General features: G+C 60.8%; 2 protein-coding genes across 11 annotated transcripts in view; one reads left to right on the forward strand and one right to left on the reverse strand.

Moving 5' to 3' along the window:
• RIMBP2 (RIMS binding protein 2) overlaps positions 1-12,053 on the forward strand; it is a 169,896-nt gene that overhangs the window by 145,917 nt on the left and 11,926 nt on the right. For 7 of the 9 annotated variants that reach the window (XM_032471867.1, XM_032471868.1, XM_032471864.1 and 4 more), the window contains 5 exons: positions 600-1,061; positions 2,814-2,957; positions 4,825-4,983; positions 7,444-8,067; positions 9,514-9,631. In XM_032471867.1, the coding sequence (XP_032327758.1) occupies positions 600-1,061; positions 2,814-2,957; positions 4,825-4,983; positions 7,444-8,067; positions 9,514-9,631 (1,507 nt within the window). The remainder of the gene's footprint in view (positions 1-599; positions 1,062-2,813; positions 2,958-4,824; positions 4,984-7,443; positions 8,068-9,513; positions 9,632-12,053) is intronic. The other 2 variants (XM_032471872.1, XM_032471870.1) reach the window with 1 other exon arrangement.
• PIWIL1 (piwi like RNA-mediated gene silencing 1) overlaps positions 10,705-12,053 on the reverse strand; it is a 54,445-nt gene continuing 53,096 nt past the window's right edge. For both annotated transcript variants that reach the window (XM_032471874.1, XM_032471878.1), the window contains one exon: positions 10,705-11,111. In XM_032471874.1, the coding sequence (XP_032327765.1) occupies positions 10,836-11,111 (276 nt within the window). In that variant the 3' untranslated portion in view covers positions 10,705-10,835. The remainder of the gene's footprint in view (positions 11,112-12,053) is intronic.

Consider the following 12,053-nt stretch of genomic DNA (forward strand, 5'->3'; position numbering starts at 1 on the left):
AGGCGCCTCAGAAACACTGCAGGGCCCTTCCCGCCGTGTTAGGGAAACCCATCAGCTCAGCGCCACCCCTCCTGGCAGACGAAAGAGACACGCTGCCCTTGAGGGGCTTGAGCAGGCTTCTGTCGGTTCCCCACTGTCCCCTAGACCAGGAGGTGATGTGTCAGAAGCACGTGTCTGAGTTCCCTCTGGGAGAGGGGCCCCTGCAGGATGCCCCCCGCTCCGTGCACGCAGGAGGCCCACCGGGCAGGGCTTCCCCTGCAGAAAAGGCCCTGTGCTGTCTTGTCTCCCCCGCAGCAGCAGGAAGCCGACACGGGCTCTGCCTGGCCCTCCTCTGTGCAGAGCTTTGGCAGTAACAAGCCTGGTGTCCTGATCCCTCTGTGGCCCCGCATTCGTTTCCTAGTTGCTTCCGGGTGTGGAAGCAGAGGGTGTGCTTAGCCGTCCCTGCGAACCTCCAGCAGCTGGGCAGGAGCAGGGGCTGCAGACTGCGCAGCCTGGCTGGAGTCGGATGTTGTGGGGGGCGGCCAGACCCCTGGCCGCTGGCGAGGGGTCTGCAGGGCCCGGGGCCCGGGCAGCCAGTGAGTGGCGCTCTCTGTGCGCAGGTGGCTGAGATCATCTCCCCAACGGCGGACAGTACAGCCGTGGAGCTCGTGCGGCTGCGGAGCCTGGAAGCCAAGGGTGTGACCGTGCGGACCCTCTCTGCGCAGGGCGAGTCCGTAGACTCTGCCGCCGCTGCCGTTCCCCCCGACCTCCTGGTGCCTCCAACCCCCTACCCGAGAACTGCTCCCACGCCGAAGCCATTAGCAAGTGCCGGAGCCCCCGACGCCAAAGAAGAGCACCTGGGTCCCCACGCCAAGCTGCACGAGGCCTGGGGGCTCAGCCGGGCGCCCGCCCCTGCCCACGGGCACATGCTGGAGCCGCCCGGCCTGCAGGGCGCGGGCCCCGGGAGGAGGTCGCCCTCGCCCAGCCGCGTCCTCCCACAGCCGCAGGGCACCCCCGTCTCCAGCTCCGTCGCCAAGGCCATGGCCCGGGAAGCTGCGCAGAGGGTGGCGGAGAGCAGCAGGGTAAGGCTGGCCATTTCCTCGCTGGTTCCGCTGCACGGGCTGTGTGGATCGCGCTCCGTCCCTCCAGCTCCCCGGGATGGGACACCCCACCAGCACCCGCGTCTGTGAAGAGAAGCACACGGGGTGGCTGCCGTGACTTGGGGGGAAGGACACCTGTTTATCCTCCAGTTCCCCCCGAGGACTGCGGTTTAGGCCTGATCCTGAGGGAGCCACACTGTGTTTTTGTGTCGTAAACGTGGACCTGGATAACCAGAGTAAATGGATATCTCCCAGCCTGGCTTAGCAGATGGGCTGCGAGCATCCCACTCACTGGGCATTGGTCTGTGTCCAGGGATCCAAGAGGTGCCTCCTGGGACCTGTCCTCCTAAATGAGGCTGCCCTCCTGGCTCTGCCCATTTGAGGCTTGAGTGTGTGTGTGTACACATACACACACATAGGGATGGACGTATTTACACGTGTGTGTAGGTACACACATACGTATGTATGCCGACACGGTTACATACAGAATTGCATGCATGCAAATGTATCGGCATGCCTGTCCCTGGAACTGTCTGGGCTATGGGGAGGAGGGCTGTTTGGATGGTGGTGGGGCCATATTCCAGACGGCAGGGGCAGTGATACGTGAAATTTAAGAGGCATCTACAAAGGATGCCTAGGAGAGCAGGCTCTGGAGCTGGGCAAGGCCCTGTGCCCCTCCCTGCCTGGTGCAACCCCCCACCTCTTCTTTGGGCGCGTCCATCTACCAGGGTACCCAGCCTGTGTGCTGCAAGCCTGAGGTCAGGGCCCTAGCAGAGGGGACAGTGGTGGCCAGTGGCCTTCTCAGCCCGGCCATCCTGAGGCGTTTTTCCAGGGCAGTGACCCTGCTAGTGCCTCCTCTGAGATGCAGGTGGAGAGATACCCAGGCCGGTGCTGGGAAACCCCCGCTTCCTGGGCATCCCTGGGGCTGGGCCAGGCTGCCTCTGTCCTGGAGGCCAGGTTGGGAACTGGGGCACGCAGGCCACGGCCAGGACAACTGGAAGGGATGAGCCTGCGGCAGCACTCCAGTACCTGTTGGAAACTGGAAATCCAGGCTTTGATGCAAACGCTCCCAGTTTGTCAGCAGTTAGACAGCACCGTGTGCCCTCAGCTTCACAGTATGCATGCCTGCCATGGGCCCACGGCCCCTGTGCTCTCATGGCCCACAAAGCAGGAGTTCAGGCTCAGTGCTTCTGGCAAAGCCTGTGGGCAGGAAGGGGCCGGTGGGTGAATGCTGCCCCCCTCCCCTTTCAGGTGGCAGCCACGCATCCTGCCACCCTGAGGCCCCCAGGCAGCACCCCTGAGACTGGGATGAAGTCAGACACTGGGCCCAGGAATGCCCGGGGCTGCTGGCCCTCCAGCCTGGCTCCTCTTCCAGAAGGTGTGCAGGGAAAGCAAACATCTGAGCTTCCGTTTTCAGGAAAGGGTCACTGATCATATCAAGAGCCAGGCCAAGGTGACAACTGAGGAAGAGGAGCTTTTCCTTGGCACCTGCGCCTGAGCTCCAGCGAAGGCCAGAGCTAGTTCTGGGGAGGGCGGGAGGCCGGCTCACCTGCAGCCAGTGCACTGGCTCACTCAGCCCAAGTCCTGTGACCCTGGGGCTCCGAGGCGGCCGCGGGGCTGGGGGAGGGAAGGACGCCGCCTGGAAGACGAGGAGCCTGGAACCCCGCCCCCCTTCCCCGCACCTGGCACCTCCCGACACCTCCCCTCACCCGTTTCTTTCCTTTCTCTTCCAAGTTAGAGAAAAGGAGCATCTTCCTGGAGCGGAGCAGCGGGCAGTACGCGAACTCTGACGAGGAGGATGGCTACGAGTCCCCCGACGTCCGGAGGAGGGGCACCTCGGTGGACGACTTCCTGCAGGGCTCCGAGCTCGGCAAGCCAGTGAGCAGGCCGCGAGCCCCCGCGGGGTGGTGCGTGCCGGGCCTCGGCCGCCCGAGGCCCACGAGCACGAGGGGGAGGTGCAGGCCCAGCTTACAGCGGCCGTGGGTGGCTTGGGGAGTTTAGATTTCACAAGGCCTGTGCATTTGTGACCTCATTTGGGGACAGTTTCAAAAGTCTCACGGTGAGGCTTTCCCCCACCGATGGCCCTGCGCGAGTGTCCAGGGGGTGCCGGGGTGACTTTGTGGCTCAGTAAGTCTGCAGGTAACCGCCTGGTCTCAGTTTAGGCAAAACCTGCAATGTCTTTACTCATGTTAATCCGGCAGAAGTTTGTGGGGCATCTGCTGCATGCTAGCCGTCATGGGGGTTCAGAAATTAAACGGTCAGCATCCTGCCCTCAGAGGGACACTTCCCCTTCCAGACTAGGCCCGCGAGTGACAGATGCACCCAGTGTGGGTTTTGTCTCCAGCGTTCCGCTCACGCACCTGCTGGTGGAAATGTCCTTGAGTGGTTTCAGGACTTATCACTGGACAGCAGGAAGGGTGGGGCCTGGAGGGTCCTGAAACCTTGAGACGTCAGAGCTGGAAGACACCTCAGTCCCTTCAGCACCTGCCTCAACAGCCAGGCTGGGGCTCAGCCTCTCGAGGAAGAGGGCCTTGGACCCTCACAGACTTGGGGTCACTTCCTGGCTCTGCTACTGCTAGTAGGCAAGATACCCAGCTTCTCCAGTCATCAGGTTCGATAAGATTAAAGTAATTGTATTTGCATTAGCTTGCACATGAGAAACAGAACAACCAACTAACAGTGACGAAGGTGCCACAGACGTTTCGCTACTCAGCATCGCGGGAGGTCTCGGGGAAGTTTACAGGGTTGGCTCTGCTGCTCAGTTGTGTCTGGGCTTCAGGTTCTGAATCTTCTGTTCTTTTGGCCTTTTTCTCATGGTTACAAAGCAGCTGCCATAGTTCCAACCGTCACATTCTCCTGTGACAGCTCCCCAAGAAGGAAAGGAGGGAGGGGTGAGAAGAGGAGGGTTTCTCCTCAGGCACTTCCGTCTGTTAGAAAAGTCTTCCAGCAGCCATTCTTAATCCACACACACAGCAGAAGCAGCATCTTTGTGCACGTAGGGCGTGCAGCCGGCGTGGGGTGACACGGGCCGTGCTGAGTGACGGGTGCCCGCGTGGTGGGGGCCGGGACCCCTGGCTGGGGGCCAGCCCGTCTTCTCAGATCCCCATCGGCTGCAGAGGCTTCGGCTTACACACGAGCAAGCTGCCTTCTCTTGCTCTGCAGTCAAACCTTTCGGCTGCACCCGGACTTCCCGGCGTGCGCCCATCGACGCGGTCTTCCCCAGGCTGTTCCGCAGATGCCCCGGCGTGTGCGCGTGTGTTTCCAACTCCATGGCAGTCCTAGGACTCCTGAGTGTCCCTGTGTGGTGCACACGCACCCATTCGCCACCCCAGCACCCTCTCCTGCACGACCCTAGGCACAGTGTACGTGCTCCCCAGGTCCCAAGCCTGCTGCCACCTGAGTTGCAACCTCTGGCTTGATCCTTTGTCCAGCCACTGAGTTGGAGGTGCTGACAGGACCCAGAAAAGCGGTGCTTCCCCATGTGTCTCGTAAGCCCCGTGGTGCCGTCCTGCTCAGAGCCCAAGGGCCTCTGCCCACTCCCGTCTGGCCTTGGGAGTTGGGAGGCCGGGTCTGGTCCTCTCCCTGCCACCCCAGCTCGCCGCGTGCTGGGGGACCGTGGTTCCCTCACCTTTAAGGTGCGTGGCTCATGCAGACAGCCAGACACTGTCCCAGCCCAGAGCTGGCAAAGCCAGGGAGGCCCCGTCGGGGGCTGCCCCTTCACCTGCGTCCCCTTCTCCTGCCCCAGCCGCACTGTGGCCACGGAGATGACTACCACACGGAGAGTAGCCGGGGGTCCGACTTGTCCGACATCATGGAGGAGGACGAGGAGGAGCTCTGCTCTGAGATGCAGCTGGAAGATGGGGGCCGGCGGCGGCCCAGCGGCACGGCCCACAACGCCCTCAAGGTCAGTGCGCAGGGGCACCGGGTCCCTCCACGCCGGCCCCGCCGGCGCCCCATCCCCTCCTTTTGCTGGGGCGCCAGGCCAGCCCCAGAGGGGCCTTGCCCAGCAAGCAGAGCCCGCAGACGTGGGTGGGCTGCTTTCTCACTGCTGAACCTGCACTCGGGATCTTCCCGGCCCTCCTGTCCCTCCTCTTTGCCACAAGCCTAGCTGAAGGCGTCTGGGAGAATCCAGCTGGCACTCCCCAGGGACACCCCAGTTTGTACTAAGAACTGAATTGGAAAGAATAGAACAAAGACTGTGGTGCGTGGGGGACCAGCTGGGGCCGTGCGGAGGCCCCATGGTGGGGTGAGCCGAGGCAGGCCCTGCCGGGGGGCTGGGAGAGGGGCACGGAAGGAGGTCAGAGGAGGGTCGGCCGTCCTGGAGGACAGGGGGGTCCACACACAAGCCCCTTTTCAGGCACCTCCCACCAGAGACAGACCCTGCACCCTCTGCTTCCGCCTTTGGTGTGGCCGTCAGTGGGGGTTTGACGTGGGGGGGGCCACCTTAGCAGAGACTGAGCTTGAGGAAGCCGCCCTGGGTGTGCGTCCTGGTCCCCTGGGAGCTGTGCTGCCATGGCTGCTGCTGGCCTTTCTTGCCGGACGTCTGTTCGCCCGGCACGAGCTGGTCGCGGCTATGCACCAGGCTGGGGGTGAGGATGGACTTGCCCCCCCCCCCCGCAGCTGCTCCCAGCCTAGGGGGGTAGACAGACAAAGGGCAGGAGAGCTGGTGCGGCCTGTGGGTTCTCAACTGAACAAGGCCTCGGTGGGGAGACCCCTGCTGGGGCTGCCGTGCCTGGCCCCAGGCCTTCTCGGAGAACGTGGAGCCGCGCGTGTTGAATGGTGGACAGAAAGCAGCACCCAGATCTGGCTACTAGTTCGGTAGCCACTTGCACAGACTAGACTGACTTCTGTTTTCCCAGCAGAGGCCCCTTCAGGGCCTTGGAGACGCTCCGTCCCCAGAGAGCATGGCAGGTCGCTATGCAGACCTGCACGGTTGCGCTCCTCCCCCGGCCCCGGCCGCCCGGAGCCACCGTCCAGCAGGATTCACAGGGACCCTTCTTGGCGGAGGGAGGCCCCAAGCTGCCGGTGGTCCCGCCTGACCCGGCCCCTCAACCCCCAGCTTCCCCAGCTGCCCGCAGGGCTCATGGCGGGGCTGGTGAAGCATGTCAGCTTCCCTCCCGTCCTCTGGGCGGGGGCCGCACTTCTATGGATTGTGTGGAAAGAAAAGGGCAGGGAGAAAGGCCAACCCAGCCGCACTAGCACCGCCCTGGCCCCAGAGCAGCCACGGGGAGGTCAGAGCTGCGGGGAGACACAGTCTGGGGGTCCGCCCTGCTCCCTTGCTGCCCTTCCCCCGACACTCCCCAGAACAGACATCCATGAGAGAAGCATGTGCCGCCCGCCTCCGTGCCCGGCACTCGGGGCCCCAGGCGCTCAGCAGGTGCTGCTGCACTAGGCGAACTGCCAGGTCCTGTGTGCTCAGGGCTGCGGGCTGGCAGGGCGGCGGGGGCTGCAGACCCCAGTGCTCCCTCTCTGACAGGACGAAAGGCAGGGCTTGGCTTCCTAGAGTCCGCGAAGAGGGACTCCTGGTTCCATGGGAGCAGAGGACTGGGCCGAGGGAGGTCCCTGCAGAGAGAACCACATGCAAGGATGGGCGGGCAGTTGTGTCCACCCCCGACGTTCGTCAGGCCGCCTCTGGGTGGCCGTTCCCAGGCTGGGCCCTGCAGCCCGTGCTGGCGGGGGCGCGGCTGCTCGTTCGGGGCTTGGAGTCCAGGCGTGCCAGAGGGACAGACGTGGATGGAGCACAGACCTCCTAGGACCAGGGTGGGGGCTCAGCGCCCAGGTCCCCAGTTTCACATGCTCACACCCAAGCCAGGGAGAGAGGTGGTAGGTCAGCAGACCAGACTGGATTTCAGGAGGTGCCGAGCGCTGGACGACCTCCAGCAGTGAGGGTCCTGGTTCAGTCGGGTCACTTTGTGAATTGTCTCTAGCCACCAGCACCCCACAGCTACTGCCTTTTGAGTTTCTGAGGGTGCAGCCAGAGGGCAGCGGGCTCAGGTGCCCCCACCCCCGCCCGGCACAGCCGCCTCGCAGAGCCCAGCGCCTGAGTCACCGTGAAGCCTCCTGCGCCCAGCTCCCCACGCCCCGGCTGCCGCTCTGTCCTTGGTTGAGCTGCATGGCTGTCTCCGCAGGTGGCCTCGGCCCCTGCGTGTGCCCCTCCCCTGCCCCGGCACATCCGCCCCACCCATTATGTTCTCATCTCAGAGCTCGGCCAGCACGTGCCATCGCCCCCCATGGGTACAAGCATGCTTTCTGCCCCTCGCCTCGGAGACTAATTCTGTCTGTGTTTTCTCTCCTTCCTCTGCCCGCTTCATGTCTGATCATGCACTGTTTCCCGGCACCCATCCTCACACACCGCCCCCGTCAGGAGTGCCCTAGGAATAGGACCCCTGAGGCAGCTTTCTTGGAACTCCCCGAGTACCCCCAGCACACCCACCACAGTAAGAAACTTTTCAGTATCCCCGAAGTGGCGGAGGAGGACGCAGAGCGCTGCGAGCTCTCGCACAAGCAGGGCGTAGGGCACTCCTCCAGGGCCAGTGCGCCCAGGTTCCCCGCGGAGCGCAGGGCCGCCAGCGACTTCTTTCTGGAAGACAGAGGCTATCGGTTCAGCCGCTCGGCCACCCGGAGCCCAGACAGCGGCCTGGACTGTGGCAGCGAAGAGGAGGAGCTGTGGTTCAGCTTCCGAAGCACGGCTGCCCCGTGCAGCCCGGGCCCCAGGCGCTGTCCCTGCAGGAGAGGCCCGAGGCCCCTGCTGGCCCGGCGCCGGACGCTGACCCGGCAGAGCAGCATCGAAGAGGACTTCGGGGAGCAAGAGGAGCCTGGCGGCATCCCCAGGAGCGAGGACGCGCCCCCGAGCCCAGAGAGACCCCGCCCCGGCAAGTGCGGCTGGGAGGAGCCCGCGGGTCTCGAAGATGCCCAGGATGCCTGGAGGAAGAGCTCAGACGTGCCCGACAGCAGGGCCACTGCCCAGCACGCACAGCCGCCCCCCCGGGTGTGTGACGCGGCCTCCCCTCACATCTGCCTGCCAGCCCAGTCCATCTTCTCACCCTGTTGGTTTATGTTGGTGTCCATCCCGGGGGTCTGCCGGCTGGCTTCAGCGCTCCATGCATCTTTGCTTTATTCAGCTTCCCGGTCTTTTGACCCTGCGATGATTTCTTTTCTTTGCTTTAGAATAATGATTCCCCCACTCCCAAATCAGTGGTGATTATGGCTGCTTTAATTAAAGGACAACTGAATCTAAATTTTAATTAAGGGTTAGCTGAACTACGATTATCCAAAAGTTTGGCAACACATACTTTTCAAAATGAACCACAGGGCCTTTTTTGACTTTACGGTGGGACTGAAGGTTTTTCTCTTGTGGTTTTGGTTTTCTGTTGTGGTTGGTTTGGGCCTTTATAACTAGAAAAAAGGGAGAACAGTTATTGAAGAGATCCATTTTTGCCTTTGTTCCCAAAGGTTTTTTTTTCCCCTGTTTCTTTCCTGCGACCAGTTTTCAGAATGAATTTTCTATCATCAGCTCTAGACACATCCCGTGCCTTGTCTTCCAGGCGTGGTAGTGTGTTCAAGAGCAGGGACTCCCTCCAGGCTTCATTCATCTCCCTATTGTGTCCTCCTTCCTGTCATGCTGGACTTTCCCCTGAAAACACAGGTGAGGCCCCCCCCCCCCCCCCGGGTGCCAGGCCTGGGTCTGAGCCGGTGCAGTTTGCGACCTGGCCACAAGAGGGCGCCGACCCCCCCCCACAGGCCACAGCCTGTTCCCCGCCTGGAACATGCTGAGCACCAGAACTCCCAGCCCGGATTCATCCCCTGGCTCCCTGAAAATTTCCTGATTCCCAGCGCCAGGGAGCTGGAGGTTTTGGTTTGATTCTCTTTTACGATGCTAACCTTCAGTGCAGATCAGAGGTGCACGTATCTGTGAAGCAGAGCTACTCAGGTTAGCCCTGAAACGTGACTGGTGTGTCTGGATGTGGGCCAAGACGCTGCCCTGAGCTTCAAAGCTGACAACACACGGAAACGTCCGTCCCTGAGCTTTCGGTAGCCTCATGGACAACTTGTCCAAGCAGGGCGCTCGGAAATGCAGTGTTTCCCCACTTTTGTGGTCACTGGAGGTGGGCAGGCTGCCCTGAGACCAGGAAAGAGGCGTATTTAAGTAACTCTCACTTTGGTTCAAAATATCTAGCTTCAGCAGCAGTAGCAGCAAAAAAAAGCCTCCCGGGGCTTCTCTGCCCCGCCCCCACGAGCGCAGAGCAGCCGCGTGCAGAGGCGAGCGCCTGGACGGAGCGCTGCTCTCTCGGGCCCTTCAGCTAACCTTTCAGTTAAAAGCTACGTTTAGTTGCCTTTAGAGCTTCTGCTTCTAATTGGGGTTGACTGGGCTGACTTGATCCTTCGGTTCCCACAGCTACCAAGCCTTCTGACTTTGTTCTTGTTTTGTCTTCAGATTTTAGGAAACCCAGTGTCTGCAGGACGGGCTGGGAGGGCGGATCGTGTGGCCCGGAGGCTGTCCCGCGGCAGCGCTGGCCCCCACAGGTCCCGGCCAGTGATGGGCCCCCCTACCGGTCAGTGGGCCCGATCGAGGCCTCCCTCTTTCTTTTACCCACAGAGCAGATGGCTGTTTGGTCGTCGGTCTGAACGTTTGAAAAAAAGATTAGGGACCATTTTCTGTATTTTCAACTAAATACAAAAAGTTCTTGGTTATTTATGGCAAAAGAGGGCAGAGACAGCAGAAGAGAAAGAAAACCTATTTGTAAGTATTCTCCGAATATATTGACCTTTTCCGTCAGCTTCTTAACTTTGTTTTTCTGGAGAGGCTGCCGGTGTGAGCGTTGAAGAGATGGTAAAGGGCCGTCCCGCGGGGCCCAGTTCACGCACTGCCGAGATGCCCATGGTGAGGGCAGCGGAGGCAGGGGTGGTGGCCGAGCTCCTGGTGTCTGCACAGGCCCCGTGCAGATGCAGAGCTGTCCGAATGTGTGCAGCACTTCGGCACCTGGGACTGAAGCTGTGAAAAGCACTAGGAGGCCCAGATGTGTCTCAGGAAGGGTGTGCTGCCCCCGTCCATCTGGTCACCCGCCGTTCACACGTCACCCTCTGGTGGCCGTTTCCATTCCTTTAATCACTTTTTGGAATTCAGCCAGCAGTGCTGAAAGCTGTCACTACTCATTCTAACCAATCTGCCCGAGGGGAAGCGTGGCTGAAGGGCAGATGGGAATCCCCCTGGCCAGCACTGGGACGAACCGCGGCCCAGACAGTCCCAGACAGTATCACAGACGGGACCACAGAGCCCGGCAGTGAGCACGCTCACACACGTGAGACAAAGCAGGGAACCGCAAAGCCCAGGGAGACCCGGAACACAGCCCTGGCCACGCGGGAGCGGCCCTGGGTTAAACGGTGCTGGTCTCCGCTCGCGTCAGCCAATGATGAAGGCCTTTTAAAAGCAGTGCAGGTCCCCTGAGGCTCCAAACAACAGGGGGACGTTTGCTTTTCCATCTTTACAGTTTTTAGGATGTGTTTATTTTTATCAGTAAAAGTTTCATAGGACATTAAAGAGTCTTAAAAACAGTATTTTCAGCTGAAAAATAACAAAACCTGCACAGGCGGGGAGGACGCTGGGCGCCCTCAGAGCGGGGGCGTCCTGAGCCTTCGGGGCTCCTGACGGCTGTGAGCTCGCACCGCCCCCTCAGGCCTCAGTTCCCCTGTGTGGTTCCCTCGGGGACAGCTGCACAGGTTGGGGCTGGTCCCCTGGCTTACAACAGAAACGACGTGTCAGGACCGAGCGTCTTTAGGAACCAGGTAGGGCCGGTCCGAGGCTGTTCCTCCTGTGGAATGTGGTCCCCAAGCCCTCACTTGGTTATGACTGACGAGTGACGACCACAGGCACTGCCCTCTGCACGAACGGCCCATGTTCCCTGGTGGGCAATGCACGTTGTGGCCCCGGAAGGGGTGTCCTCTGGGGGAGGTCTGGTGGCCGCCTCCTCCAGGCTCCTGGGACAGAGAAGGAAAGTCTACAGAATAGAAAATGACGGTGCTTCCTGCCGGCACCTGGACAAGGGAGTAAAGGCGGAATCAGTGTCTCTGAGTGCCCTTCGGTCAGGGTTGTCTTCCTCCTAGTGGGACGCCAGCCAGGTTCGCAGGAGTGATGCTCTGCTAACACCTTAACAAAAAGGCCTCTTAATAATATAACTCAAAAAAGTGCTCCATAAGCCCACGACAGGGCTGCTGCTACTGCGCCCGACCCCTTACCGGGCAGCAGGGCCAGAAAGCACACAGCAGGCACAGTCAGCGTCGGCACTAAACACGCATGCATGGCCCGCGCATGGACCGGACGGCCTGCTGTATTTTCAAAAGACAAGAGTGAAGTGTGTCCAGCAGCCACCAAAAAAGAGGAGAGTCCTACCCCAGACCCGGGTGGGGCGGGGGGGAGTGCACGGTCAGCGACGCGCGAGCAGGCTGGTCTCGGCCAGCCCCGGGTGGTTACGCTTCCTTGTGCGGGGGCAGTAATGAACAGCCCAGAACTCGGCTGTACTCGAAAAGCGCCCATTTTTTTTCCAGAGGAACTTAAATCTGCAGACTGTATTCTTTCTAAATGTATTTCTAATAAGCAATACATTCACAAAAAATGCTATACCTTTTAATATGCTCTAGGTTTCCTCAATTAAAAAAAAAAAAGCCCCTCTTGAATCAAAAAGACAAAGATTATGTAGCTCCACATGTGCCAGATTCAAAACCACGTCATCAGCGTGAGGTGGGGAGCGAGCGCAGGACCTCGCGCGCGGGGCCGCATGCTTTACCTCCCAGCTCTCCCCGCCCCCTAGTTCACTGCATTTAAAAAAGTCAGTCTTTCCTGCGTGAAAAAAAAATGCTCTTTTTCACCTCAGCGTGTCTGCTGGTGAAAGAAGTGGGTGTTCTGGCTTTTCCCCCAGCTCCTCTCCTGTCTTCCCACCCCTTGGCCTTGTCCCTCCTCCTGTGCTTGTGAGCTGGTGA

The sequence above is a fragment of the Camelus ferus genome, chromosome 32, assembly GCF_009834535.1.
Source record: "Camelus ferus isolate YT-003-E chromosome 32, BCGSAC_Cfer_1.0, whole genome shotgun sequence".
Taxonomy (NCBI): domain Eukaryota; kingdom Metazoa; phylum Chordata; class Mammalia; order Artiodactyla; family Camelidae; genus Camelus; species Camelus ferus.